This window comes from Gopherus flavomarginatus, chromosome 2, assembly GCF_025201925.1.
Source record: "Gopherus flavomarginatus isolate rGopFla2 chromosome 2, rGopFla2.mat.asm, whole genome shotgun sequence".
NCBI classification, from domain to species: Eukaryota; Metazoa; Chordata; order Testudines; family Testudinidae; genus Gopherus; species Gopherus flavomarginatus.
Window position 1 is genome coordinate 139,593,476 of NC_066618.1, and position 25,812 is coordinate 139,619,287.

The 25,812-nt window shown below is 41.1% G+C and overlaps 1 protein-coding gene across 4 annotated transcripts in view; it reads right to left on the reverse strand.

Annotated features, from left to right (window-relative positions):
- DNAH5 (dynein axonemal heavy chain 5) overlaps positions 1 to 25,812 on the reverse strand; it is a 300,951-nt gene that overhangs the window by 111,420 nt on the left and 163,719 nt on the right. For all 4 annotated transcript variants that reach the window (XM_050937377.1, XM_050937378.1, XM_050937376.1 and 1 more), the window contains exons 42-51: positions 24,949 to 25,095; positions 23,414 to 23,655; positions 15,418 to 15,594; positions 12,902 to 13,106; positions 12,234 to 12,376; positions 10,002 to 10,136; positions 9,001 to 9,123; positions 8,434 to 8,647; positions 2,835 to 3,058; positions 1,024 to 1,222 (exon numbers count right to left, since the gene is read on the reverse strand). In XM_050937377.1, the coding sequence (XP_050793334.1) occupies positions 1,024 to 1,222; positions 2,835 to 3,058; positions 8,434 to 8,647; positions 9,001 to 9,123; positions 10,002 to 10,136; positions 12,234 to 12,376; positions 12,902 to 13,106; positions 15,418 to 15,594; positions 23,414 to 23,655; positions 24,949 to 25,095 (1,809 nt within the window). The remainder of the gene's footprint in view (positions 1 to 1,023; positions 1,223 to 2,834; positions 3,059 to 8,433; positions 8,648 to 9,000; positions 9,124 to 10,001; positions 10,137 to 12,233; positions 12,377 to 12,901; positions 13,107 to 15,417; positions 15,595 to 23,413; positions 23,656 to 24,948; positions 25,096 to 25,812) is intronic.

Genomic DNA, 25,812 nt, shown 5'->3' on the forward strand with positions numbered 1-25,812 from the left:
GCACTTTCCTAAATCAGGGTCTATATTTTCTACTCCTTTCATACATTTCTCTGCACAATTCTTACTTATTGCTCTCACCTGCCATATCATTTAGGGGTCTGTTTTCCAGCATTGGTTCAGAGTATTACATGGTTTATTCTAGTCATTGTGGTACCTCCATGTATCCATCATTTATGAGGAGGGGAGTAGCTGACTGACCTCAAAATAGTTTAATAATGGCATTTCCCAAAACAAAAGCAATTCATACAACACAGTGAAACAGAACACAAAATTGTACCATTCACCCATTTTTGAGCTACTTCAATTGCACTGTAAAGCAATTTAGCTTCCTTATAAAATAGTACCTAATGAATAGGCCTTCATTATGCATAAATTTTCTTGTAAGAGAAAAAATGAACAAAGCAAGTGAAAGAAAATAGGTATTTTATAAATAATGTAGATACCAAAATAACTATTGCGTAAATAAGATGTAAAACATTATTCTGATTTGAAAGATATAGGGAGAGACTATGCAACAAGTGAAAAGGAAAAATTTAATAGGAGTCATTAATAATGTAACAAGAAAACACCGAAGGCCACACACATCAGTAATGGTTGCAGATAAATTACATTTATCTGACATTAATGGACTAGCCAAAATTGAGCTTTTTCGTGTACTAGTTGGGGGGCGAGGTAGGGGTTAGTAAGTGTAGTAACTATTTATACGGTTTTAGTTCAAGTATTGCAATCATCTGCGCTTAAATGCTGTTGCAAGCATAATGTAAATGCAATCCTTGTGCTCAAGGGAGCACAAGGACCTATCCTAACTGGCAACATTAGCTACCACAAAAAGGATAGACAAGAGTTGGGACCATGGCCCTGTGAACTAACCAGAAGAGCTGTCTGGCTATTGAAGGATGTTTATAATATGCATTCTGAAGTCTTTTCTACATAAGCATTTACTGTATCTTTCCCTCCCCACCCACATTGTGATAAATTACCAGAACATCATTATCTCTTCTTGCAACAAGTTGCTGTAGTTACCTGTTGCTTCAGGTGGACCCCTTAAGAAGTCAACAAAGTAAGCATCAGTTTCCGAATCCACTAAAGCCTTTTTCTCTTCACCGAACTCCTCCTCAACCAATTTTGCCAAAGCTGTATCAAACCAATCTACATCCACTGGGGTTGTGAAACGATCAGCAATAACACACTTACATTCATGCTTCCACAACTTTATCAACACCTGTTCAAAAAACAAACATCTCAATTGATTAAGTTTGTAACAGAGGCACTTGTGCTCTTCACAGCCATATCTCAGCAAGGTTGGACTTTTGTCACTGTTGTTCCAAACAGTATTGCATTATCTCTAGAAGATACAAAGCAATGTTTTACTCCTTACAAGGGAAGCTGAAATAGTATTCTTTGTCAGACTTTGATTCAGCTACATCTCAGCTTAAGTGTATGTCCAGTTAACAAAAAAAAGAAAAAAAAGAAAGAAAAAAGACTGCACATTCAGGACAAAGTATTAGATGAAGTTTCAGTCCAGCCTCCCAAACTACATAATTATGTGTCCAATTATTGCATGGCCAAAAACAGACTTTATGAATGCCAAGCATATTTTTACAAGCAAATTCAACAGCTGACTACCCAGTTTTCTAACAGATATATTTCCCACTCACAAATCGTAAATGTTTGTTCATAAGCTGGTGTCCACACTTTTATATGCTACTTCTGACGGTACCATCAGTGGAGACGGTTGGATAATGATTCATCTGCAGACGGATAGTCATTGCATTGAAGACTCAACTTTATATTTCAGTATTAAAGAAAACTGGCTTTTCAAAAGGAAAATTGAAAAAATAAGAGGGAAATATTTACATCAAGTATCTTATTTTTCACAAGGACTGTGGATTGTACAGTAATGAAATACAGAAAGACTTGCTGCAGTCCAGGGTTATTTCCTCTTCCATTTAAGACATGTCTGCACTGCAGTCTCGGCATGACTGCAGCATGGGTAGACATATCCATGTTCGTTGTACGCACACTAGCACAGCTAGAAATAAAAGGGTAGGTGTGGTGGCACAGCCTTCAGATGCGGCTGGACAAGCATATTGGGGATCCCAGGTATTTGCAGGCATTGCTATCCCATGCAGACGCTTGTGCTGTTTCTCCACTGCTATGTTTAGCTGTGCTAGCATAGGTAAAGCTAGCATGGGTATGTCTATCCATGCTGCAACTACACCTCAGACTGAAGTATAGACATATCCTTATAGCTTTAAGCCAAAACTCAGCTTTCAGCCAGTCACATGGTTTGAAAACCTCAAGGCATCCTATATCTTAAGAATAAAATTATTTGTCATTAAGATGCTGAACAGCTTGCTGCTATGTATGTATATAAAACTGAATATTTTAAAAAGCCCAATTTTTCTCCAGAATTTTAAAAACTGAAATAAGTTAACATTTATCAGTAAGTAAAACAGACCACAAAATTAATGCAGACAGTGTAACAAAGTGGTTTTTGTTCTTTTGCTACATTGTATGTCCATAAAATCCTTTGGTATCTTAGCAATTTAGCCTTCAGTATCACAGTATTGTTTCATCACTGATGCTTATTATTTGTTATTGTACTGAGGAAGCACCTGGGAGCCCCAGATATGGAACAGGACTCCACTGTCCTAGGCAGAGTACAAACAGAACAAAGCCACTGAAGATCTTACAATTTAATAAGAAAAGTGATAACAAGTAGAGACAGAGGCTTCCTATTTTATACTGAACAACCAAAGAATCAGTTATAGTCTTCATCCCATTGCTACTTAATATGCTAACTCCATGAAAGAAAGCTGTATGTTACTTACATTAGGTTCACTGATGACTTCCGATACAGTATTTAGCATCCCGTGCCAAATCCTTGAGAGATCTCGTAGATTGAAGACATAATGGAACTTGGCTGGAGTGGGTAGCATTTTGATCTTGGTTATCTGCCATAACCTGCGTGTCAGAGGCACCAATTTGGCTACTGATCTTCTGACCTCTTCTGAGAAGCCCCGCTGACCACAATAATGCCCTACGCCAATCACACCTGGAAAAAGCAATATTGATGGTTTAACAGGCAGTTACTAAAGTAAGGCTTATCTACACATGGAGCTATTCTGGAACAGCTACTCCTGCATAACTCCAGGCACAGACAACCTGTACATGTAAGACAGCAATACTCTTTGCACCTTCACCTCATGTCCCCTGAAATAAACCAAAATGCTGCAGCCTAGCTAACCTATAAAATGCACCCTTTGGGCTGCATTGAGAGCAACAGGCTATGGACCAGACACCAATTATTTTAAGTCCAGGTCAAAGTTATTTCTGCAAAATTTTTGCAGATGTGTGCAGCAGTGTAAACATGTAGCACCTGCACATGCAACAAATGTGCAAAGAAATCCTGTATTTTCATATGTAACTGTGGAGCATGCAGATTTTCCAGGGACAAATTTGGTGCCAGCTTCAGAATCTTGGATCTAGATGTCTCATTGTAAGACTATTTTCTTGAGTTTATAAATCAATTGGTGAACTTCACGTTGAGCTGGAACATTCCAAGTCAAACCTGAGTAGAGACTCGATTTGGATTTTTGAACAAGAAAAATATAGTTTCCACTGAAAATGTTAAAGGGATAAATCATGGAAACCTCTCTACTCCCTTGGGTTTTGTAAAAAATGATACTTGTTCGAGGCCTTAGTTTTGGGTCAAATTTTACCTAAGAAAGTCCATTTAAAAATGGACACTATTTTGATTTTGTGCTAATGTTACTTGCAGTTTACTCCTGGGGGAATTCTGCATCACTGCACAATGCAGAATTTTGCAGAAATTAATATAGGGCATGCACAATTTCCCTTTTTCCACCACATAGATATGGACTGCAGAGATGTTGGCCACCACTAGGGGCTACTGGATCCAGCAGAGCCCAGCTCACAAATAGAAGACAAGGCTCGGGGGAAGGGGAGGGAACTGGAGGGTTCCCAGCAGCTGTAGTTCGGAGCATACCCTGAAGGAAGGAGGTGGCACTCAAAACTCTGTGCAAGCCTGGGACCCTGCATCAGGCTGTTTCTCCCTCTGGATCCCTGGAAGGGTAGGGTCTGTGAGTGTCTGGGCCAGGGCGGGGAGCTGCAGCTGGGCTCTGGGGGAGGGGGTGTAGAGGGTGTAAATGTCTGGGCCAGGGGGCCCACAGCTGGTCTCTGGGGTGGGGGTGAGTGTCTGGCTCCCCAGCTGGGCTCTGGGGGGAAGGGGCAGAGAAGCAAGAAGAGGAAGTTACTCACTTTGTGCAGTAATGATGTTTCTTCGAGGTGTTAATCAGAGATTTTTGGTAGCAGTGTCCATTGATCCCAAGCATGTGCCCTCCCTCCCTATTTAGCACTGTATGAGTAAACCCCCTTCACTTCCTTCTCTACTGCAGAGCCCTATTGAGAACTCCGAAGTAGAAAAAAGAAGGGCGGGTTGTGAAGCACCCACAGGGACACACATCTCGAAGAACTATCGTTACTGCACAAGGTGAGTAACTTCCTCTTCTTCTTTGAGTAGTGTCCCTATGGGTGCTCCACTGTAGGTGACTCCCGAGCAGAATCCACCACTGGATGCTGGGACTTCGGAGTGGAGTCTTTTACTACAAAGAGCAGGGGCAGCTCCATGGTTTTTGCTGCCCCAAGCATGGCAGTCAGGTGGCTTTTGGCGGCATGCCTGGGGAGGTCTGCTGGTCCCGCGCCTTCAGCGTACCCACCGCCAAATTACTGCTGAAACCGCGGGACCGGCGGACCTTCCGCAGGCAAGCTGCCGAAGGCTACCTGACCACTGCCCTCACTGCGACTGGCCCGCGCCCCCACGGCTTGCCGCCCTAGCACGTGCTTGGTGCGCTGGTGCCTGGAGCTGCCTCTGACAAAGAGTGCTGTGGAGTCGAAGATGGTGTCAGAGGCCAAATCTTCAGTGATCGCATAATGTTCTGTGAAAGTATGGGCAGAGGCCCAAGTTGTTACTCTATGCTGAAATAAGGGTATCCCTACGGAATGTGACTGAGGTACAAACCAACCTTGTGGAGTGTGTATGGATTCTGGACGGAAGCAAGTTGCACCCTTGATAAGTGACTAATGCAACCAGAGACCCATTTGGATAGTCTTTGAGCCGATATCACAGAGTTTTTGGATCTTTCTGTGGATGAAAGGAAGAGTTTAGGGGATTTCCTGAAGTCCTTAGTCCTTTCCAAATAGAATGCTAATGTCCTTCTAATATTTAGCATATACACAATTGTCTCCCAGTTGTCACAATGTGGTTTTGGGAAAAAACAGAGAGATGGATCTGTTGATTCATATGAAAAGTGCAGCAAAAGTAGGGAGAAACTTGGGAGATGGCCTTAGAGTTACTTTGCCTTTTTAAAAAAAAGGCCGTGAATGGTGGGTGTGCAATCAGGGCCACTATTTCTCCTATGTGCCTAGGTGAGGTGATGGCAATTAGAAATGCTGTCTTCATGGACAGATGTAAGAGAGAACATGTTGCCCTGGACTCGGAGGGAAGTCTAGTCAAAGCCTGAAAACTAGGTTAAAGTCCCAGTCTGGAGTGGGCGGTGTCAGATGCGGGAAGAGATTCCTAATGCCCTTAGCATTAATGGTTGAGCATACATCAAGTGGAAAGCCATTTTCACTGTGAGATGTACTTTAAGGGAGCTGAGTGAGAGTTTAAAATGTAGTGCAAAATCAGAGGGAGGAAAGATGAGGTTGGGTCTGTGTGTTTGGAATGACACAAACTCGGAGTCATTTCCATTTTGTAGATAAGTATGTTGAATGGTCAACTTTTGGTTATGTTGCAACATATCTTTCAGCTTGACAGAGTATTCTGCCTCTAAGCCTTGGAACTAAGAAGGCTTAGAGGCAAAGCCTGGAGGCAGAGGACCCGCCGGTTGGGGTGAAGGGTCAGCCCATTGTTTTGAGAGAGCAGGTGAGGAATGGGCTGAAGAGAAACAGGAGGGCATATTGCCATCTATGTGAGGTAAGGGAGCCAGACCTGTCATGGCCAAGAGGGGCAATCAGAATAATTCTCACTTTGTCTTGAAGAATTTTCAACAGAATCTTGGATAGAGTAGGAAACTGGGAAAAGACATATAAGTGGGCCCTGTGCCATGGGAAGATGAGGGCAACTGCCAGTGAATGTTTACCCAGGCTGGCCCTGGAGCAGTAACAAGGACCTTTCTTGTTCTGTTAAGTAGCGAAGAGATCCATAGTCAGGGTTCCCCAAAGGGCGGATATATCTTGAAGCACCTCTGAATTCAGTACACACTCATTTTCATAAGAAAATTTCAACTGAGACTGTCAGCTGTCACATTCTGTATCCCTAGTAAATAGACAGCTGAGATGAGCACATTGTGATGCATGCATCAATTCCAAAGTTTGAGCGCTGTCTTATAGTGGGAGGGAGATCTGACAGTCCCTTGGCGATTTATATAAAACATACAGGTCACATTAAGTCCATCATGACCTTTGTGTTTTTGATGAAAGGCAGAAAGTGTGCACAGGCACTCCTAACAGCACTTAGCCCCAAAAGAGTGATATGGAAGGTCATTTCCGTAAAAGGCCATTTGTCCTGAACCTTGTGGTTGTGTAGGTGAGCTCCCCAGCATATTAGGGAGACGTGTCCCAGGGTGGTGAATGTGGGTAGCGAGAGGAACGCTCTCGCTTGTACTACATCAAGGTTGGTGCTAATAAAGTCCAGTCACTGTACCGCGGTTACTGTGCCTCTACAATGAAGAGAACCTTGGAGAATACCCTAGCAGAGCTCACAGCAGGGGGTCCCTCCTCGGATGCCGTGCTTCAGAGCTGTGGTGCTGACCTACCACGATGGCCACTCTGGAGAGCCCCACTGGCTGGCCAGCAACTTGGAATCCATGTGTTTGGATCGGTGCTGAGATTGCTGCACTGGGGAACCCCTATGGCTACCCAGTTGCTCGGAGGAGCCCTTTTTACGAGCCTTTCCAGGGGAAGTTTAACGGTGGCCTTTTTTCTTCTTCATGACTCAACCCCTTTTGAAGTGAAGGCTCCGGGGATGATCCAGGGTCAGCACCCACCAGAGTCCCTTGCAGAGTGAAGTGTTTTCTCCATAGGGAGGAGTTTTAACTTCAGCTCCTTGCTCCTGTGAGGCTGCCATTTTAGCTGTGGCAGGTAAAGCACTTCTGTAAGGCTTTCCCAGGCTCAGTGAGTGTGTCAGGCCATCACTGGAACTGACTCCTGGCAGGAGAGGCACTCCTTGGAGCAGAGAGAGCCAGGCATGCCCCTGGGCAGGGGGTTGTCACCCTCTAGCAGTCTTCTTTACTTTTTTTTTTTTAAACTGAAAAAAATATGTATGTGTCTACTAGATGCCAGGAGTGGGGGGAATGTCCCTAGACAGGGCAGGAAACGTAAGTTCTTTTCCTTTCTCTAGCTCTCTCTTTTTTTTTTAAACTCAAAGGAATAAAATAAAATAAGGAAACACTAGCCTAACTACTTCTAAAGAGAACGAAGGTAACAAAACAAACACTACTTATGCTAATGACACAGATAAGGAAGGGACAACTGATCATTCCATCTGAGGCCAAAGGCAGTAGAGAAGGAAGGGAGGAGGGTTCGCCCCTAGCCTTGAGGCAGACCATGAGGGAGGGAGGGCACATGCGAGGAATCAAGGAACACTGCTACCAAAAATCTCTGATTAGAGGCGCAGGGGCGCACATATACCTACAGTAGATCACCCATAGGCACTACTTGAAGAAGAACTGGGTTGTCGTAGCGTTTACTTTAATTCTCTACTCCTGGAGGAATTTTTGTATGTGTCTGTATTGTTACAGACATACTTTCTGACAGGTATTTTGAAATAAATTACCAAAATTGAAACTGGCATAATTATTATTTTGACAAAATAAAATTTGCAGAATTTTAAAATATTGTGCACAGAATTTTTAATTTTTTGGTGCAGAAACTCCCCATGAATAAATTTAGAATCTTAGTCTAAGGCAGAGATTTGGTTTTGTGTTTGTTTGTTTGTTTTTATCTTCCAGGGCGTGACCAAGGAGTGGGCAACAGAGGGAAATCAAAGGCTGAAAAAAAAAATCAGTTGAAATCCCATGGAGCACTAACCACCAGCACTAATCAGCCCCAGCACTCCCCACCAACTCCTCCAGCACTACCACCAAAAGCCAATGAGTTCATGTACCCCAGTACTTGGTAATCCCAAAGTAGTTTGGAATTTAACTGAGTCCCAGTCACTAACCACACGTGGAAAAAATGAGAGCCACTGTTCTAGGAAAACCTGGGTACACACATTTAAGACCTCCACCCCCCCCACACAAAAAATTAAGATTTCCATTGAAAATACCGGGGGGGAGACAAACAAAATTTGGCACCCCAGTTCCAACTGTTTCAATCAACATTTTCCAAAGCGAGTCTTCATTTTACCAAAGATCTTGTCAATGGAAGAATTGGAAGGCAGAGTACAGTTGAATATGGAAAAATGTCTCTTTAGTCTCTGTGGGATGTCATTGCGACCTCCACCAGGATGGATCATGGCTGCCAAGAACTGGATATCAACGATGTTGGTAAACTCCCCTGGTTTCTCCAGGTTATAGAACCCATTCTGTTCCATCAGCTGTCGAACTATCTCATTGGTGACCTATAAAGAGCCCATTAGGATTAGAAGAATATCTCCCTGGATGCAAAACAACATGCAAAATGATTTATGAATACCAGAAAAACATAACTAAGAGACAGATTTTCCTTGTCTTAAAAAACACTACATTTTCTTCTGCCATGAAGAAAACAACATTTCTAAATTACCAGAAATCAGTGGGATTGGATCACCCTTTCCTCTGGTTATATCTAAAGGAGGCAGCTCAAAGGAAAATAATCACATGTATTTCAAATACCTCAATAACCTGACCAGAGTGGGAAGCCATGTCACCTGTGTCATAAGGAGACAGAAAAACAACAGATCAGTATTAAGCCAAATTTCAATACTTAACTAACCTGATCTCCCCACTCATTGATTACAGGCATATTCACATCATCAATGAAGACAGTCATCTTTTTGGCTGCAGGAGGACCATATGTTGTTCCCATGCGTTTGTCCACATAACTCTCTATTGTACGCTGGAAGAAAAAACTTTATTACCTAAAGCTGTACAGTTCCTCTCCATCAAAGGATAGTTTATTCTTTTTAAATGCACACATTTATTAGCAGGAACTCTTCAATAGCGAAGGCATACATGGGTTTTGAGGAGATTTCCACTAAGAAATACCACTGGCTTTGTAGAACTGGTAAATGGAACGCTGGTTTCTGAAGTGAGGTAATAGGCTGCGATACAAATTGAACACAAATTGCCTTTAAAAACCATAACTGCTGATGTAGTACATGCAACCTATTTGGAGAATTCTGAGTTGGATTATCCCATTTTTTTTCCCATGGTGTGCTGTAATAAACCAAGTTTGAACTATTGTAATCATAGATAACTGTGTGAAATATCACCTGCATGAAAGATTTAACTCAAGTTTGAAATAAACACAACTTACAACCATTAGTGTAGACTATATTTTGTAAAGTTTTTAGCCTTTTACACAAGGTTTTAAAGACAATCCAATAAAAATGAATGACCACTTCAGCCAGTTAATGTGAACTGGCATATTTCCAGACATCAAGAAACATTGAGAATTTGACGAGGGAAGTATAACGTGCCAAAAGCATGAGAGTAAGCAAATAACCACTAGAATGACTGGAAGAGATGTGGTTCCTGAGGATTTGCTGAAATTGATGACCAATTTTAAAAAGACATATTGTGAGAGAAGCAAGTTACATCCCTGTAGAAAGGCCATTTTGACTGAAGCCCTTGGAGTAGATTGGTGATTGTGTTTTTTTGTATCTTTGTAATTAGAGAAAGCCTTTTCTCAATGGGATCTTTCTCGCAAATTCTCAGTGTATAAATAAAGCCATGAACCCAGTCATCTTATTAGAAGTAGAGTGATTATTATACCTGGAACATTAATGGGGTAGTTGCAGATGAAAAGTTCAGAGTCTTGGCTATGTGGCTTTCAGGATTATATTTGGACATGAATCCTTTGATGATGACTGTTTTAGCAGTTCCTTCCTCACCAATTAGTAGCACAGGCTAGACAAGGAGAGAATTCAAATGAGCCCAGAGGTGCAAAAGCCAAGTGTGCCAGCAAAGCCTTATCAACTGCTGTATCTATGCTTCTCAGGAATGAAACAAAGAAATAAAAATGAAACTTTAAATGAGCAAAAAATTGGCAAACTGGAAGCAGTGGGCTGCTTTAGCACTGAACAATTCAAGGTGTATTAATTAACAGTATGTGTGGAAAAGGGTCATTAGTTTCCACTATACAACAGGGGATCCTCGCATTTTCACCTGTAATTCCACACTGTCCTGCTATGCTGGAAGGAGGACAGGCGATGTGGTTTAATTAGGCTGCAATCTTATTCCTAAATGTCTGGAAGTACCTGTCAAATAAAAGTGTACAGTGCTGGTAGTTCCATAATCATTTACACATCCCCGGGAACAGGGGTTACCCGTCCTAGTCCCTAGCCAATCCACTTCTGGGACCCTCTCCCATCAAATGAGGGTTAAGGCGTGCTATAAACTAAGGAGGGGTGGTTGGCTCTCTGCCATACCAGTCATAGGAGCCCCGAACCCCTGTTTCTGCTCCTTTAAAGAATACCTCCTTTAAATCCTTTACTAATCCATTTTATCTGATCACATTATGCCTTCCCTGCAGAGTACCTGCACAGGATATCAGCCCCATACTTACATAATGAGTTGCAAATCATAGCCTAACTTCTGTTTCATATTTTCCTCAACTAAGCCTTGTAATCCTCTGTCAGAAAGGTGAGGAAAAAAACCCATCTTGCCTTGGCCAATCTGGCAGTGAGGGAAAATGTCTTTTCCAGCCCTCTGAGAAAGGAGCGACTGGTGGAATGCCCACCATGAATCATGACAACGCCTGGTATTTAACTACTTCCATGCATGGCAAGGTGTGTGCTGCTCCACCTGGTCCAGGTAAAAGAGGATTTTTCCTGCCCCAGTGTGGACCTAAATAGTTCCCCCTCTCTTCTGGTCACTTGGTGTGGGATGGGACACTGACCTGGTCAAGCTGCCGCAGCAAATCACTCTGGCACTCTAGTCTCTAAAGGGCCCACACACCTTTCCCTGCAGGCCAGACAATGACCCCCACTGCTTAATGTGCAGTGAGGTCATTTTATTTAAGAACATAAGAATGGCCATACTGGGTCAGACCAAAGAACCATCTAGCCCAGTATCCTGTCTTCCACCGGTGGCCAATGCCAGGTTCCCCAGAGGGAAAGAACAGAACAGGTAATCATCAAGTGATCCATTCCCTGTGGCCCATTCCCAGCTTCTGGCAAACAGAGGCTAGGGACACCATCCCTGCCCAACCTGGCTAATAGCCATTGATGGACCTATCCTCCATGAATTCATCTAGTTCTTCTTGGAACCCTGTTATAGTATTGACCTTCACAACATCCTCTGACAAACAGTTCCACAGGTTGACTGTGCGTTGAGTGAAGAAATACTTCCTTTTGTTTGTTTTAAACCTGCTGTTTATTAATTTCATTTGGTGACCCCTAGTTCTTGTATTATGAGAAGGAACAAATAGCACTTCCTTATTTACTTTCTCACCAGTCATGATTTTATAGACCTCAACCATATCCCCCATTAGTCGTCTCTTTTCCAAGCTGAAAAATCCAAGTCTTATTCATCTCTTCTCATATGGAAGCCGTTCCGCATTCCTAATAAATTTTTGTTGCCCTTTTCTGAACCTTTTCCAATTCCAAAATATCTTTTTTGAGATGGGGCAAACACATCTGCACACAGTATTCAAGATGTGGGCTTACCATGGATTTATATACAGGCAATATGATATTTTCTGTTTTATTATCTATCCCTTTCTTAATGGTTCCCAACACTGTTAGCTTTTTTGACTGCCGCTGCACACTGAGCGGATGTTTTCAGAGAACTATCCACAATGACCCCACAATCTCTTTCTTGAGTGATAGCAGCTAATTTAAACCCCATCATTTTATACGTATAGCTGGGATTACGTTTTCCAATGTGCATTACTTTGCATTTATCAACATTAAATTTTATCTGCCATTTTGTTGCCATTTATAATTTAACTCCCCCACCACCCATGCGGATCACATCATTGACATACACAAACAAGAATGATACCTTGCCCTGCCCAGCAATTGTTTCAATAAGGAAGTCTGTTCTCACGTTGTCGACATTTGGCACCAAGATGGAACTATACTCTGGAATGCTGTTAGTGGGGTACACATACTCTTCAACACGAGTACTCCAGTGCATCCATTTACCTAGTCAGAACAGAATAGGTTAATACTTCCAAGCTACAAAGAATTTGCTTCTATCCCATTCTCCAACTAGTAGTACAAGTGGATTGTTACCTATGAAGTTATCTTACCCTGTCTGGGGCAGTGGGCCCCACAGACAAAACCCACCCACTATGATGATCAGCAATTAACTTCACAAGAAGTATTCTTAAAAACCCATGGGAAGGGCCGCATGACCTGTTGTTACAAGTGACACTTAAGATGAGAGAAACATCTTCCTGCTTGCTTACATTTGCTCATTTGACAGCACTTTGTTACACAAAGTCCCAGTTTCCCTGTGTAGTCAATTTCCCTTGTTTTGGTATCTTGCAGCAACAGGGAGAAACTTTATTAAAAGCAGTAGTAAAGCGTGATTTTAAAACAAAAACTGTCAGGGAACATGGGAAAGTATACAAGCTGAAGTGCCTTCTCTATTAATTCTATGAAATATACTCTTTTAAGACCATATCTCTTCAAATGTTATCTGGTATATGCCCGTGGGTTACTAACCATCAGTTGCAACATAGTAGTCAAACATGGTATCTTCACTTCCTTCTGAGATACAGGGAAGATCAAGCTTTATTTTTTTATGATTACGAAGCCAGTGCTCCATTTTGCACCTGTCTTCCAATTCCAGCAACGCTCCAACACTCCACATGAGGGAGAAGACGTACAGCCTTTCCAGATACTCTGGTGTTACTTCCCCTCCTTGCTCCTGAAAGGTAAAGCATTGTTTTAGCTACTTTCATGGCTTAAGGCCTTTCCAAGAAACAATTCCTACATCAGACTCTGGTTTACATATTCAAGTTGAAAATCTTTAGATTTGATTTACGTAAGTCTCAGCAGGTGTCCCTACCTATTCTCTAGGCAACCATTACACAAACGAAGAGCTACAATACATACTATGTCATATTATTTATTTTCCTTAATTCAGAAAAATAGCCACCGGAAAAAAACCCGTAGCAAACAAATAGCTTATTTCTCTCCAGAAGCCCAGGGAAAGATGAGTAGTTGGTTTATTAGTCCATTAAAGCCCTGACTCTGCAAATACATGTGTTGAATGGGTTACACTATGACACAAGTACAGGAGTCGATGGGAGAGCACTCTGGAGTCGATTTATCGCATCTAGTCTAGATGCGATAAAGTGCTCCCCGCTGGATGGATCACTACCCGCCAATCCGGCAGGTAGTGTAGACATACCTTATTTTACATTTAAGGACATGAATAAAGTTATGCTTTCACATAAGGATAAGCAGATATGAATAGTTCTAGTGCAATTGGTCACATGTGGAATTGGTCTTTTTGCAGTATTCTCCATCAAGACAATCCAGACAAATAAAAAATTGGTCTGTATTTTATCTTTAACTAAAATTCTTATTGAATAATTTTGCACAGATGTTAGTGTTTGCTTATGAGAGTTCCCTTATAATATGGAAACAATTCGACTTTTAGAAGAAGCAATTTATTAATCAGAAAGATAACAACAACAGCAAGTCAGTTGGTTTGCCAGCCGCATGCTAGTATTTGCACTGACAGTTTGATAGCAAAGAAACAAAGTGCACCTTCAAATGTGGCTGTAATGAAATTAAAGTAGGGGGCTCCAATTGAGAAATTAGGCTGCAGCCTTTGCCAAAAATGGTGATGACTATGACATCATGTGTACACTTGAATTTTGTTGTAATGGTGTTTAGTAATGATCTAAAGCAAAGGGGAAATGATGAAGTGTTGTATTTGTCAAAGAATTCTGCATAAACCAGGAAACAGACTGATAAAGACTAATATTTCCACCTTCTTGATTAAGTATCACTGCTTTGGAATAATGTTCCAGATAATGTTCAAACTGCTGAATCTATTCCTGCTTTTATATTTCAACTCTACACAGCATTGACTTGGATTTCTCCAATGCCGTTGACACTGGGTAACCGTTCCCATTGTTATCAACAGTAAAACTACCACTGACTTCACTGAATGAAGAGGAAGATCAGTGCTGAACATTTTGAAAATTCCTCTTATTCATTCCAGTACCTTAGGCCTTGTCTATACTTGTGACAATATGTAGGGTACGTGTAGCTACACATCACAGCGAAAAGCGATCTACATCCACAATGCAGTTCATAGTTACATGCAACAGTAAAAGACTCTGGCAGCACAATAGACAAGCAAAGCACTGCTTGGGCATGTACATAGGGAATATATATTCTAAAGTTCTGGGCTGTCTTTACTCACCTAAGAAGTGCCTTACCATCTACACTGCTATTTATACCTTTGCTAGGGGAGTACAGTATTTGTACACTACACATCACCTTAAGTGAAAACATAGTCTTAATGAAAATCTAAACACTAAGAACTGAAATCTTCTCTTTAACCAAAGAGTCAATATTCAGTAGCTTTGCAAGTTTCCCCATACTGCCCTGCTAATCCAATCTGCCTCAAACCTAGTCTCAAGAAACCATCTCTATTGGCATGAAGATATTCACCATCTACATCTACTCCCTGGCCACCCTTTTCAATCTGCCAGTAAGGTTACTGAAAAGTGCCAATTTTTGAACACATCCTCTAAGACATAGTGCAAGGGAAAACTTATTTGATATAAATAACAACAAATAAAAATCTATCAGATAGCATTAACTTTTGATCACCACATTCAACATTTCGTCTGCATTTAAGAAATTATAAGTGAAATGTCCTGTAGTCCATTATCCATTCTGTGAGCCATCCAGTCACTCCTGTTATTAAAACACCAGTTAGAGTGACTGCTGTCTGATGTTGCATAACAATTTTTACAATTGTCATTGTAAAAATATCAGAAAAAGCACTATATAAATATATTGAAATAAATACAGACCATCCTAAGTGTCATTTTCCAATAAAAATTAGGTATTCACATGTAAGATATTTTAAGCTCCCACATCTTCACAAGAATGTCTCTTCTCTAAATATCCTAGGGTGCTTTCTAATACGTACCCACGCAGCACAAAACAACGTAAATCAGAATAAATAGGTAGCAAAATATTGATCAGCTTACCTTCAAAGGGATAAGTCCCTGCAGCATGTTAATGCTTTGCATGATCACAAAGGCCTCCAGCATCTCGATCTTATATTCCAAGGCCTGGATGCTGAAGCGGTAGAGTTCTGGGAATGATGAAGTGTACAGCTGACGCAGAACTTCAGCTTCTTGAGGAGAACGTTTTTTCAAAAAGCCCTATTATCCACAGTGGGGAGGGAAGGAATAACCTTTAATTTCAAATCAAAACTTCAAAATATTTTTAAACGCTCTCAAGATTTTAGTAAACAGACTCAGGTGACATGCTGACTTACTGAGATTCACCTTTCTTTGTTGATGCGAACAGAAGGCCAAATTCTGCATTCATGAGTATGTATAACTCCCAGTGGAAGTTGCATACACATATTAAAAAACAGAACTGGGCCAAAATCACAGACAGTCATTCATCACTGCTCATGAGACAAAACTCCCACTTTCATTCTCAATCAGCATAGCTATTTTAATTGCATTTCAACTTTGCAAAGTGGCTATATAAAAATGGAATTAGAGGTAGAACTCAGGGGTTAATTTAGCCTGAATAATTTTTATGTTTGTGAAATGCTACGCCAGAACCCACCCAGATTTACCCCCAGAATCCAGTTTGGAAGTTCAAAATAACTGAGCTGAACATGTCTGGAAGCCACTCAGAAGACAATCATGTGGTCTTAAAATGCTATTTTTTGTTTATCTCTTGGCAGTAAAAATATACCCTATGTATAATTGATTCCAACAGATATATAGTACCTCATACAACTCCCTCCCTCTCATATTCAAATTAGGCCAAAATTGGAGAAAGTTTAGTATCCACTTTGTTTGAATGTCCCTACATGCAATACATCAGGTCAGAGCTTTAGATAAATACTTATGCTTGGTATTCCCCAAGGTTCAGTCCTAGGACCAATCCTATTCAATTTATTCATAAATGATCTGGAGAAACGGGTAAAAAGTGAAGTGGCAAAGTTTGCAGATGATACTAAACTGCTCAAGATAGTTAAGAGCAAAGCAGACTGTGAAGAACTTCAAAAAGATCTCGCAAAACTAAGTGATTGGGCAACAAAATGGCAAATGAAATTTAATGTGGATAAGTGTAAAGTGATGCACATGGGAAAAAATAACCCCCACTATACATACAATATGATGGGGGCTAATTTAGCTACAACAAATCAGGAAAAAGATCTTGGAGTCATCGTGGACAGTTCTCTGAAGATGTTCATGCAGTGTGCAGAGGCAGTCAAAAAAGCAAACAGGATGTTAGGAATAATTAAAAAGGGGATAGAGAATAAGACTGAGAATATATTATTGCCCTTATATAAATCCATGGTACGCTCACATCTCGAATACTGTGTACAGATGCGGTCTCCTCACCTCAAAAAAGATATACTGGCACTAGAAAAAGTTCAGAAAAGGGCAACTAAAATGATTAGAGGTTTGGAATGGGTCCCATATGAGGAAAGATTAAAGAGGCTAGGACTCTTCAGCTTGGAAAAGAGGAGACTAAGGGGGGATATGATAGAGGTATATAAAATTATGAGTGATGTAGAGGAAGTAGATAAGGAGAAGGTATTCACTTTTTCCCATAATACAAGAACTAGGTGTCACCAAATAAAATTAATAGGCAGCAGGTTTAAAACAAATAAAAGGAAGTTCTTCACGCAGTGCACAGTCAACTTGTGGAACTCCTTACCTGAGGAGGTTGTGAAGGCTGGGACTATAACAGCATTTAAAAGACAACTGGATAAATTCATGGTGGCTAAGTCCATAAATGGCTATTAGCCAGGATGGGTGAGGAATGGTGTCCCTAGACTCTGTTTCTCAGAGGATGGAGATGAATAGCAGGAGAGAGATCACTTGATCGTTGCCTGTTAGGTTCACTCCCTCTGGGGCACCTGGCATTGGCCACTGGTGGTAGACAGATACTGGGCTAGATGGACCTTTGGTCTGACCCGGTACCGCCATTCTTATGTTCTTATCACTGCCTTTTAAATACGTATGTAATAAAAGATGGCAAAGCCCTAAGTTGCTCTACTGAGAATACTTTCATCTTCCATATTTGTCTTTAGTTCCAAAGGATAGTGTTGAGGCATTTGTTTGTATACTTTATTTTGGTGCAGGTTTTCCTGTGTTTACTGCCATTTCTTCTTTTATCCTGCAAGTTCATTTTTCCTGTGTCTGACAGTAATTGATGCACCAATATTGCTGGCCAAAGTTCCATTTTTTCATCAAGGCCCTGGTTTTGTGTAGTCTGACTCATCTCCAAGCTAATATTTCTCCAGATAATAATTTCTCTTTTTCCTCACATACCCCTCCTTAATACACCTCAATACAGCATTCACTACTTGATGCTTGTAATTCAGAACAATACTACAATAAATTAAGAAAAAGCTAAATGGGACTTTTTCCATTTTGGAATCAATTTATCTGTAGTTGTATATACTTTAGCAATGCAGTACTCTATCCAAATACCTATGGCAGATTCAAATGTTTTCAGGCCAAGAGATTTAGAATGGAAAGAAACCATTTAAGATTATTATTTCCTAAATGTGTCAGTTCTGCTAATAATAATTTTAATAGCTCTTCTTATATCTAGCACATGCCATGCTTTTTTCCTTCAGGGACGAAGAAGGATTTGGGCATAGAGAAAAATAATTTTAATTTGGTTATGGAAAAAAATAATTAAATCTGACAGCGAATGACTCAAGAACATAAAGTGCAACCTTACACTCTTGGAAGGTATAGCAAGAATCATGACTACTAACAGCAGAGACATCTGACTGTTGTGCTGATTGACTGCAGCTAGGAAGAATACCTTTATGGAGAGAAAATATGAATAAATATCAGAGGGGTAACTGTGTTAGTCTATCCATAAAAACAACAAGGAGTCCGATGGCACCTTAAAGACTAAAAAATTTATTTGGGCATAAGCTTTCGTGGGTAAAAAACCCACTTCTTCAGATGCATGGAGTGAAAATTACAGATACAGGCATAAATGTACTGGCACACTAAGAGAAGGGAGTATAAACAGGTGTGCTGGAGAATAAATAGATGCCATTGGTTCAAATGGCTGAGTCATGAGAGTTTGTAATATTGTGGTCAGGTCTAAGGCCAGAGAAATAGTTTTAATAGTTAGTTTATATAGGCTTGTTGCCTTAAGAAACCACCCCAATCTGGTAATCTACCAGAGATTAGGATCAATTTGCCTTCATAATACCACATAACTCTGCAGCTGTTGGTCTCTGGGTTAATTTCCCTCTCCTGACTCAGCTGTGAATCATCTCATCCATACTCTGGGGTAGGACAAAAGGGGTAAAAATTCCGCAGGATGATAGACGCTTGTAACCTGGCAGAAATCTCAGTTAGGATTTGTTAATCAAGAGTCAAGGTATAGGATCAGTTAATCCTAAATGGGATAAGAGATCCTTTCCCACTGAAAAGATGGATTAAGAGTTCCATTGTCTGAAACTTTGTTTCTCACGAACAATCTGGGGACAATGAATACAATAGCCATATCTTCCTATTTGAGCTTCGATTCATTCTTCCCAGAAGTTGAAGGATGTACATACAAAGGAAATCTTCATTTGTGAGAGAAAGCAATTATTCCCAGTGATCATTTTTCCCTGGTGAAAAGATGCCAAGTTCACGTTTCAAAAGAAGGTGTGTATGTTCACCAGGAGATAGCCAAAGTTCCTGACGATCAGATAAAAACTTATTGAGTAAGGATCAGTTTACAAGTGTCTACAGGCTATTTGTGAACAGACTGGCTAACCTCTTTTGTTACATTTAATATATGTTCATTGAGTGCACAGGAAATGAAGTACATTAGTTTTACATTTAGACCTGCTGTCAGTGCCACTCTGCCAGTTTACATATATCACTGTTGGACTGGATCAGGATATGCTACTTCATTAGGTGATCCTCAGTCCAGAAGGCCTGGCTGGCTTTATACGTAATAAATTAATGCTCTGAGCCCTCTGACCTGACCTTCCCTAAGAGGCCATCATCCATGGTCATGAGTTTGAGGTCCAGATGGTGAAGAGATCCAGAAATCACATGGGCCTCTTGCTTCCATCAGGACAATGAAATGATCACTATGTTATCTGAACTTCCCTCCATATTTCTTACTGGGAATGATTCCAGGATGTTAAAAGTAACCCCTGAAGCTCTCCTGTGCAATTCTGCCCAATGAGTTAACTCTCCACATGGAGACTCACACATCCAGGAACTGCTATTCAACTGAATGGCTAACATTTCTGTGACACCATAAAAATCAGAGTTTGGATCCTGTCAAGTTTTCCCTGTTGGGAAGATTGACTGTCCCTTGTTGTGTATTTGGTTGTCACGGTTTTTGTTCCTATGGCAACTGAGTTAGATTATTAGGGGATAGCCTAGCCAGCTTCGGCCGGTTAGGCGAACTCTATGTCTGAAAATAAATGGTAGTTTTGTTAGCTGTCTGGCCTCAAATGATTTCTTCCTAAACCAGCTACCCCCAAGGATATAACAAGTGGCAATGGGGATGGGATTCCGGTGCTGCTCCAGTAACAGAAGGAAGTAGAAGTCAAGGTAACGAAAAAACAAACAAAAAAACTGCTTGTTTGCACTGACTGTGAAAGTGAAACTAAAAATCATGGCTACTCTGACCGGGCCACTGGAACCTTTTGATGAGAATGTAGTGCAGTGGCCTGTGTATACTGAGCGTTTTGAGCTTTTTGTTATTGCAAATGACATTACAGAAGCGAAGAAGTGCCAATATTCTTAAGTATTGTAGGGGCTAAAACCTACTCCCTGCTACGCAGCTTACTACACCCTGTTAAGCCTGAGACTAAATCTTACAGTGACAATGTGGAAATCCTGGGGTCCTATTTTTCCCAAAACCACTGGTAACTGCTGAAAGATATCAGTTCCACAAAAGAGACCAAAAAGAAGATGGAACAGTTGTACAATTTGTAGCAATTTTAAAAAAGCTAGCAGAACACTGTGAATTTAAAGAGATGTTAAATGATGCCCTGCGTGACAGGTTAGTGTGTGGCCTGTACAGTGAAGCTATACGGAAGCGCCTACTGATAGAGGCTCAGCTTACATTACAGAAGGCTGTTGATATTGCTGTCTCCATGGAACTGGCTACAAGGGAGGCGCAATACATCAGTGCATCCCCTAGGGCGCAAAAAGTGTTACAAGATCCTACCCACAAAACTGTGCAGAGTCAAGAATGTTACCGCTGTGGTAAGCCAGGTCACCAGACATCAGAATGCTGGTGTAAGGACCTGGTGTGTCAACACTGTGGCAAAAAGGGACACATTGAGTGTGCCTGTAAACAAAAGAAAAAGAGGCCTGCGGTCTGGCCGACAAAAAGAGGAACCCTGCATACCCTAGAGCTGACCCAGGATGATCAAGGTGACACCTCATCGCAAGAGGAAGTGCCACTGCATGTTTTGTCTTTGGCAGTGGGCTTACATGAATACTGGGTAACCCCGTTGTTGGATGGCAAACCTATATGCATGGAACTGGACACCGGTGCAGCTGACTCGCTGGTCTCTGAGACTGTATGAAGAAAAGCTACAGCATCTTCCGCTTAAGGCAACAAAAACTGTTCTGAAGACGTATACGGGAGAAGCTGTGCCCATGTTGGGCACTATTGATGTTAAGGTGGAGCTCAATTGACAGGCTGCTAAATTGCCTCTGTTTGTGGTGAGAGGTAACTACCCAGCCTTAATGGGTAGGTCTTGGCTTGGGAAGATTCAGCTGAACTGGGCAGAAGTGCACCGGATGACTAAAGAAGAAATCAGTCTAACCCCTATACTAAGGAAACATGCTGCTGTTTTTGGAGAGGATTTGGGAAGTATGAAGGGAATCACTCTGATATTGAACATTAAACCTGACAGTCCACCAAAATATCTGAAAGCCCGAACTGTGCCATATGCCATCAGGCCAAAAGTTGAAGCAGACCTGGAGTGCCTGGTCACCAATGGAGTCCTAATACCAGTTACCCATAGCCCATGGGCCACTCCTATCGTTCCAATAGTGAAGAAAGATGGCTCTCTCTGGATCTGCGGTGATTTTAAAGTCATTGTCAACCCAGTGTTGTGTGCAGAGCAATACCCGCTTCCCCGCATCGATGACCTTTTCGCAGGCCTGGCTGGGGGACAAAAGTTCAGTAAGATTGATCTGAGTCAAGCATATTTACAGATGCACATTGATGAAAAGTCCCAAGAGCTGTTGCCAGGTCATGCCAGTCCTCAGGACACATCTGCAGTTGAGTGGTCTGAGTTCACCTCTTCTGGTGAGACACCGAATCACGAATCATCTGTTCTTGACTGTTCTCCTCCATTACTGCCAGTGGCTGAGATACCCCTTTGCCCAGCACGAGCTGATACCACCTCCTCACCTGTTCGTGCTGCGGACCCTGAGCCCATGGTACTTTCGGGTGCAACAACACCAGAAGTTCGCTGTAATCCACCTAGAGACAGAAAGCCTCCTCATTGGCTGGATCTTTAGCTAGGGCGAACCCATGGTTATGGGGCTAAATAATCCCCAGGGTTTAGCCGGGAAAGGAGGCAGTCTACCCTCCTTCTCTAGTCTAGTGTGTGTTTTATTTAGGGGAGGTGTTCTTACTGGGGGGGGGAGGAATATGTTGTGTATTTGGTTGTCACGGTTTTTGTTCCTATGGCAACTGAGTTAGATTATTAGGGGATAGCCCAGCCAGCTTTGGCCGGTTAGGCGAGCTCTGTGTCTGTAAATAAATGGTAGTTTTGTTAGCTGTCTGCTGTGTGGCTTCAAGTGATTTCTTCCTAAACCGGCTCCCCTCAAGGATATAACATCCCTCTTTTGATTTGAATTGACAAATCTCCAAAGGAAATCAAAGAGTTCTTCAACCTTATTTCCAAACTGTGTGTCTGAAGCATTGAGATGGTGCTGTGAACGTTTTCCTGCATGTAAAGCTTTAAGTAAATCACTGAAGACTATATACAAATAAGTTACTGGTCTTCAGTGTAATTATGGTCAATATCAAAATCTTCAGGAACACCTAATACAGGGTTTCTCAACAGGGGTCGCTGCTTGTGCATGGAAAGCCCCTGGTGGTCCGAGCTGGCTTGTTTATCTGCCCCATCCGCAGGTCCAGCCGAGAGCCGCGGATCGCTGCTCCGGGCCACTCCCATTGGCCCAGAGCAGTGATCCACGGACAGTGGGAGCTGCGATCGGCCGGACCTGCGGACGGGGCAGGTAAACAAACCAGTCCAGCCCACTAGGGGCTTTCCCTACACAAGCAGCGACCCCTGTTTGAGAAACCCTGACCTAAGACAAACAATACCTGTTTTGTCAATTAGCTAATACTGGTACTAGAGATTCTGTGGATAAATCAGAGGAAATGTTAGAGCCCAATGTACTGGTTCCATTACCCTTAGTTCTAGAAAGGGGGTAAGGTCCTTTAGGTGGGCTGATGCAATACTTGTCTTGAAGCTGAAGAGGGAATAGGAAGATATGGAGGAACATGGCACCACAGAGTATATCCATAATGCCCTCTCCCCAACCCTTACCTTGTCTGAATTAGATTCACTGCACTAGGAGCTATTGGGTGCTTGGTATTTTTGAAAATCGGGCCCTTTGTTTAAGAGCCTAAATATAGCTTTAGGATTTCGGCTTTAGGTTCCATATTCTTAAACACAGACTGAAATTCCAGAATGAAAAAGTGGAAAGTGTAATAGACCACCCAAGCTTCTAAACACTTAAATCTTTCAGTATTCAGTACCACCACCTGGGGCATAATTATGTTAAATGATCATCTGACAATATGCCTAAGAGACACTACAATTAATGCATTTACATAGTGTTTCAACTGAATAAATAGACTGGATAAAATGAGTATCCCCAAGTTATAACCTAAGCACAATGAGCTACTTGAAAATCACTGATATTCAACACTCATTAAATATACTTGATAAACTTCTACCAATATATCGAATCATCTAATTATTGTGGACCATACCTCAAGAACAGGGCTCCAGTTGAGAACTGATGAACTCATGAAAACCATGCCATTCCTTGACACAGTAGCAGGGGAAGCATTGTCAATATTATGAGGCTCAAACACTATTTTACAGTTTGGTGCCATCGGAATACGGTCTCCATTAGCTAGTGTTAGGGTTCTATTATCATCCAGTACAGAGTTCAGGTTCTCAATCCAAATAGCATCAACAGGACCATCAAGAACTATCCAGATGTGCTCACCTGCAATCCAAAGAACATGTCTATGAAGCAAATCATATGGTCCCACAAGCATTATCTAATTATACTTTATTGTACAGAATATTGCACACTAAGTCTAATTGTAACAACAAGAAATACAAAAGAAACTGTATCAGTTCAGTTTCTACCAGTTTGAAATACAGCATTTGATCTGTTTTTGTCCATATCCAAATGCTTATCTGTCCCACAACACATAAAGGTAGCATCTGCCCAACACCTGGTAATGCTTGTAATATTCTGTTCAACAGCTTCATGGATTTTTACTATCTCCCATCTTAAGAATTTTAGCTCTTCATATAAACTCTCATTTAATTAAATCATCAAAAATCAGGGTAGAAATTCTGAACTTAAAAAAAAAATCTCTACGAACCTTCTGGTTCCAAAGGTTTTGATAAAGCTCAAACGAGAATTCCTAAACTAAGTAGGAAATATAGTTAATACAAGTTGTCAGAAAATCGTTAGGCACAATTTCATGCAGTTTTACACTAACTGTTACCGTTCTGATCCAGCTCCCATTGGAGTTTATGGCCATTTTTCCATCTACTTTATTGGGAGTTGGATCAGTCTTTATTTCAATGGGTTTTTGTCCTGCAGAAGCAGAATAATCAGTCTTAGATAGGAGACATTTGCAATACTGTGAAGTCTTTTTAGGCCAGTTAATCTATAGACAATATTACCAAATTTCAACTACAGTAATTTACCTTAAACAATTTTTATCAATAGAGAAATGACTATGCAACAGTCAAAAACTACCTGTCGTCACCAGTGACCCAGTTTTTGAGCAAGAATATTGAGTAGTCAAGTAAAGTAATATACAACAAGTTTCTAATACGGGGCTAAATATAAGTCTCCTTTGAAATAAATGAATGTTTCTGCTTAAAAATGGATGGTGTGACCAGGAAAGGTTTTTCCTTTGTTTCATTTACACACTGAAATCCCAAGTGCCTGTTAACATGGGTAACAAACACAGAAAGGAGCAGAGTGGGTTCTTCCCTATAAGTTTTTCAAAGCCATTCCCTCAACGTCCAGCAGCAAGTGCAAAATTACACAAAAGGATACCTCCTCTTTAATCCGATGACCAATCCTTCAAAAAAAGGATTGGGAAAATTAGTGGAACAGGATTTGCCATTTTGCAACCCTACAGATGACACATTCTGAGTAGTGATTATTACTTCTCCATGCAAGAAGTTCTTACTTTTGAAACCATATTAGTTATTTGCTTGAAAACAGCTTTTTTGATTAATGCTTTGGTTGGTTCATTGTTGTGTGATTTACCTTTCTTGGCTCTCAAAGTTTTCCTCCACAGAGTGGAGAAAATCCCATCTGTCCAGTCATTGGTTGCTACATCAAGGCGACCAAACATCTGAGGTGCTGTGATAGCTTTAGGATTCATTCTCATTTCACGGTGTGGCTGTCCACAATCTGCAAAGGTCAAATCAATCTGTCAACTTTTGGTATTTCAAGCCAAATGTCATGGTATGGTATTACACTAACTTACCACACAAAATTACATGGCTGTTAGTGGTTTACTACTATCAGAACTGCATGATTACTCTGAAATTCATTTCTTCTTGTACATCAAATTGATAATTAGAGCTGTCAAAAATTAACAATAAAGTACTCTGTCCATGCATGATGTAAAAGGGGGATCCATGCATTGACAAGTAAAGGAGAGCACAACAACATGATGATAAGTATTCAAGGCGGCGATTCTTTAAACTACATAGCTCCAAAGTCTTTAATTTTCAATGTACTTTTCTATATCTTGTGCTTGGAGCACCACACAGAAACTTTATTCTCCACATTCTGTCATTTTCTGTGATACGTTCTTGTTCGCCTTGGACTAAGCCAATTAAATTGTAGTTACATGATTACAGAACTTCTCAAGCAGCCACAGGGAATGCATTGATATCACCAGCATCTGACCTTTAATATCTCTTTATTAATACAAGACTATGTTTCATTTTCCAAAAATGTTTAATGTTTGATCAGCAGTAGAGATGTAACAAAATCTGAGCTCTAATAATCCTGAGTAAAGTATAGAAAATGGATCTTTAAAAATATGACTTGCATTGCAAGGACATTTTTCATTTTAAACACCAGTAGTGCCCAGAAGTGTAAAATTCTAATGCTGTGCAA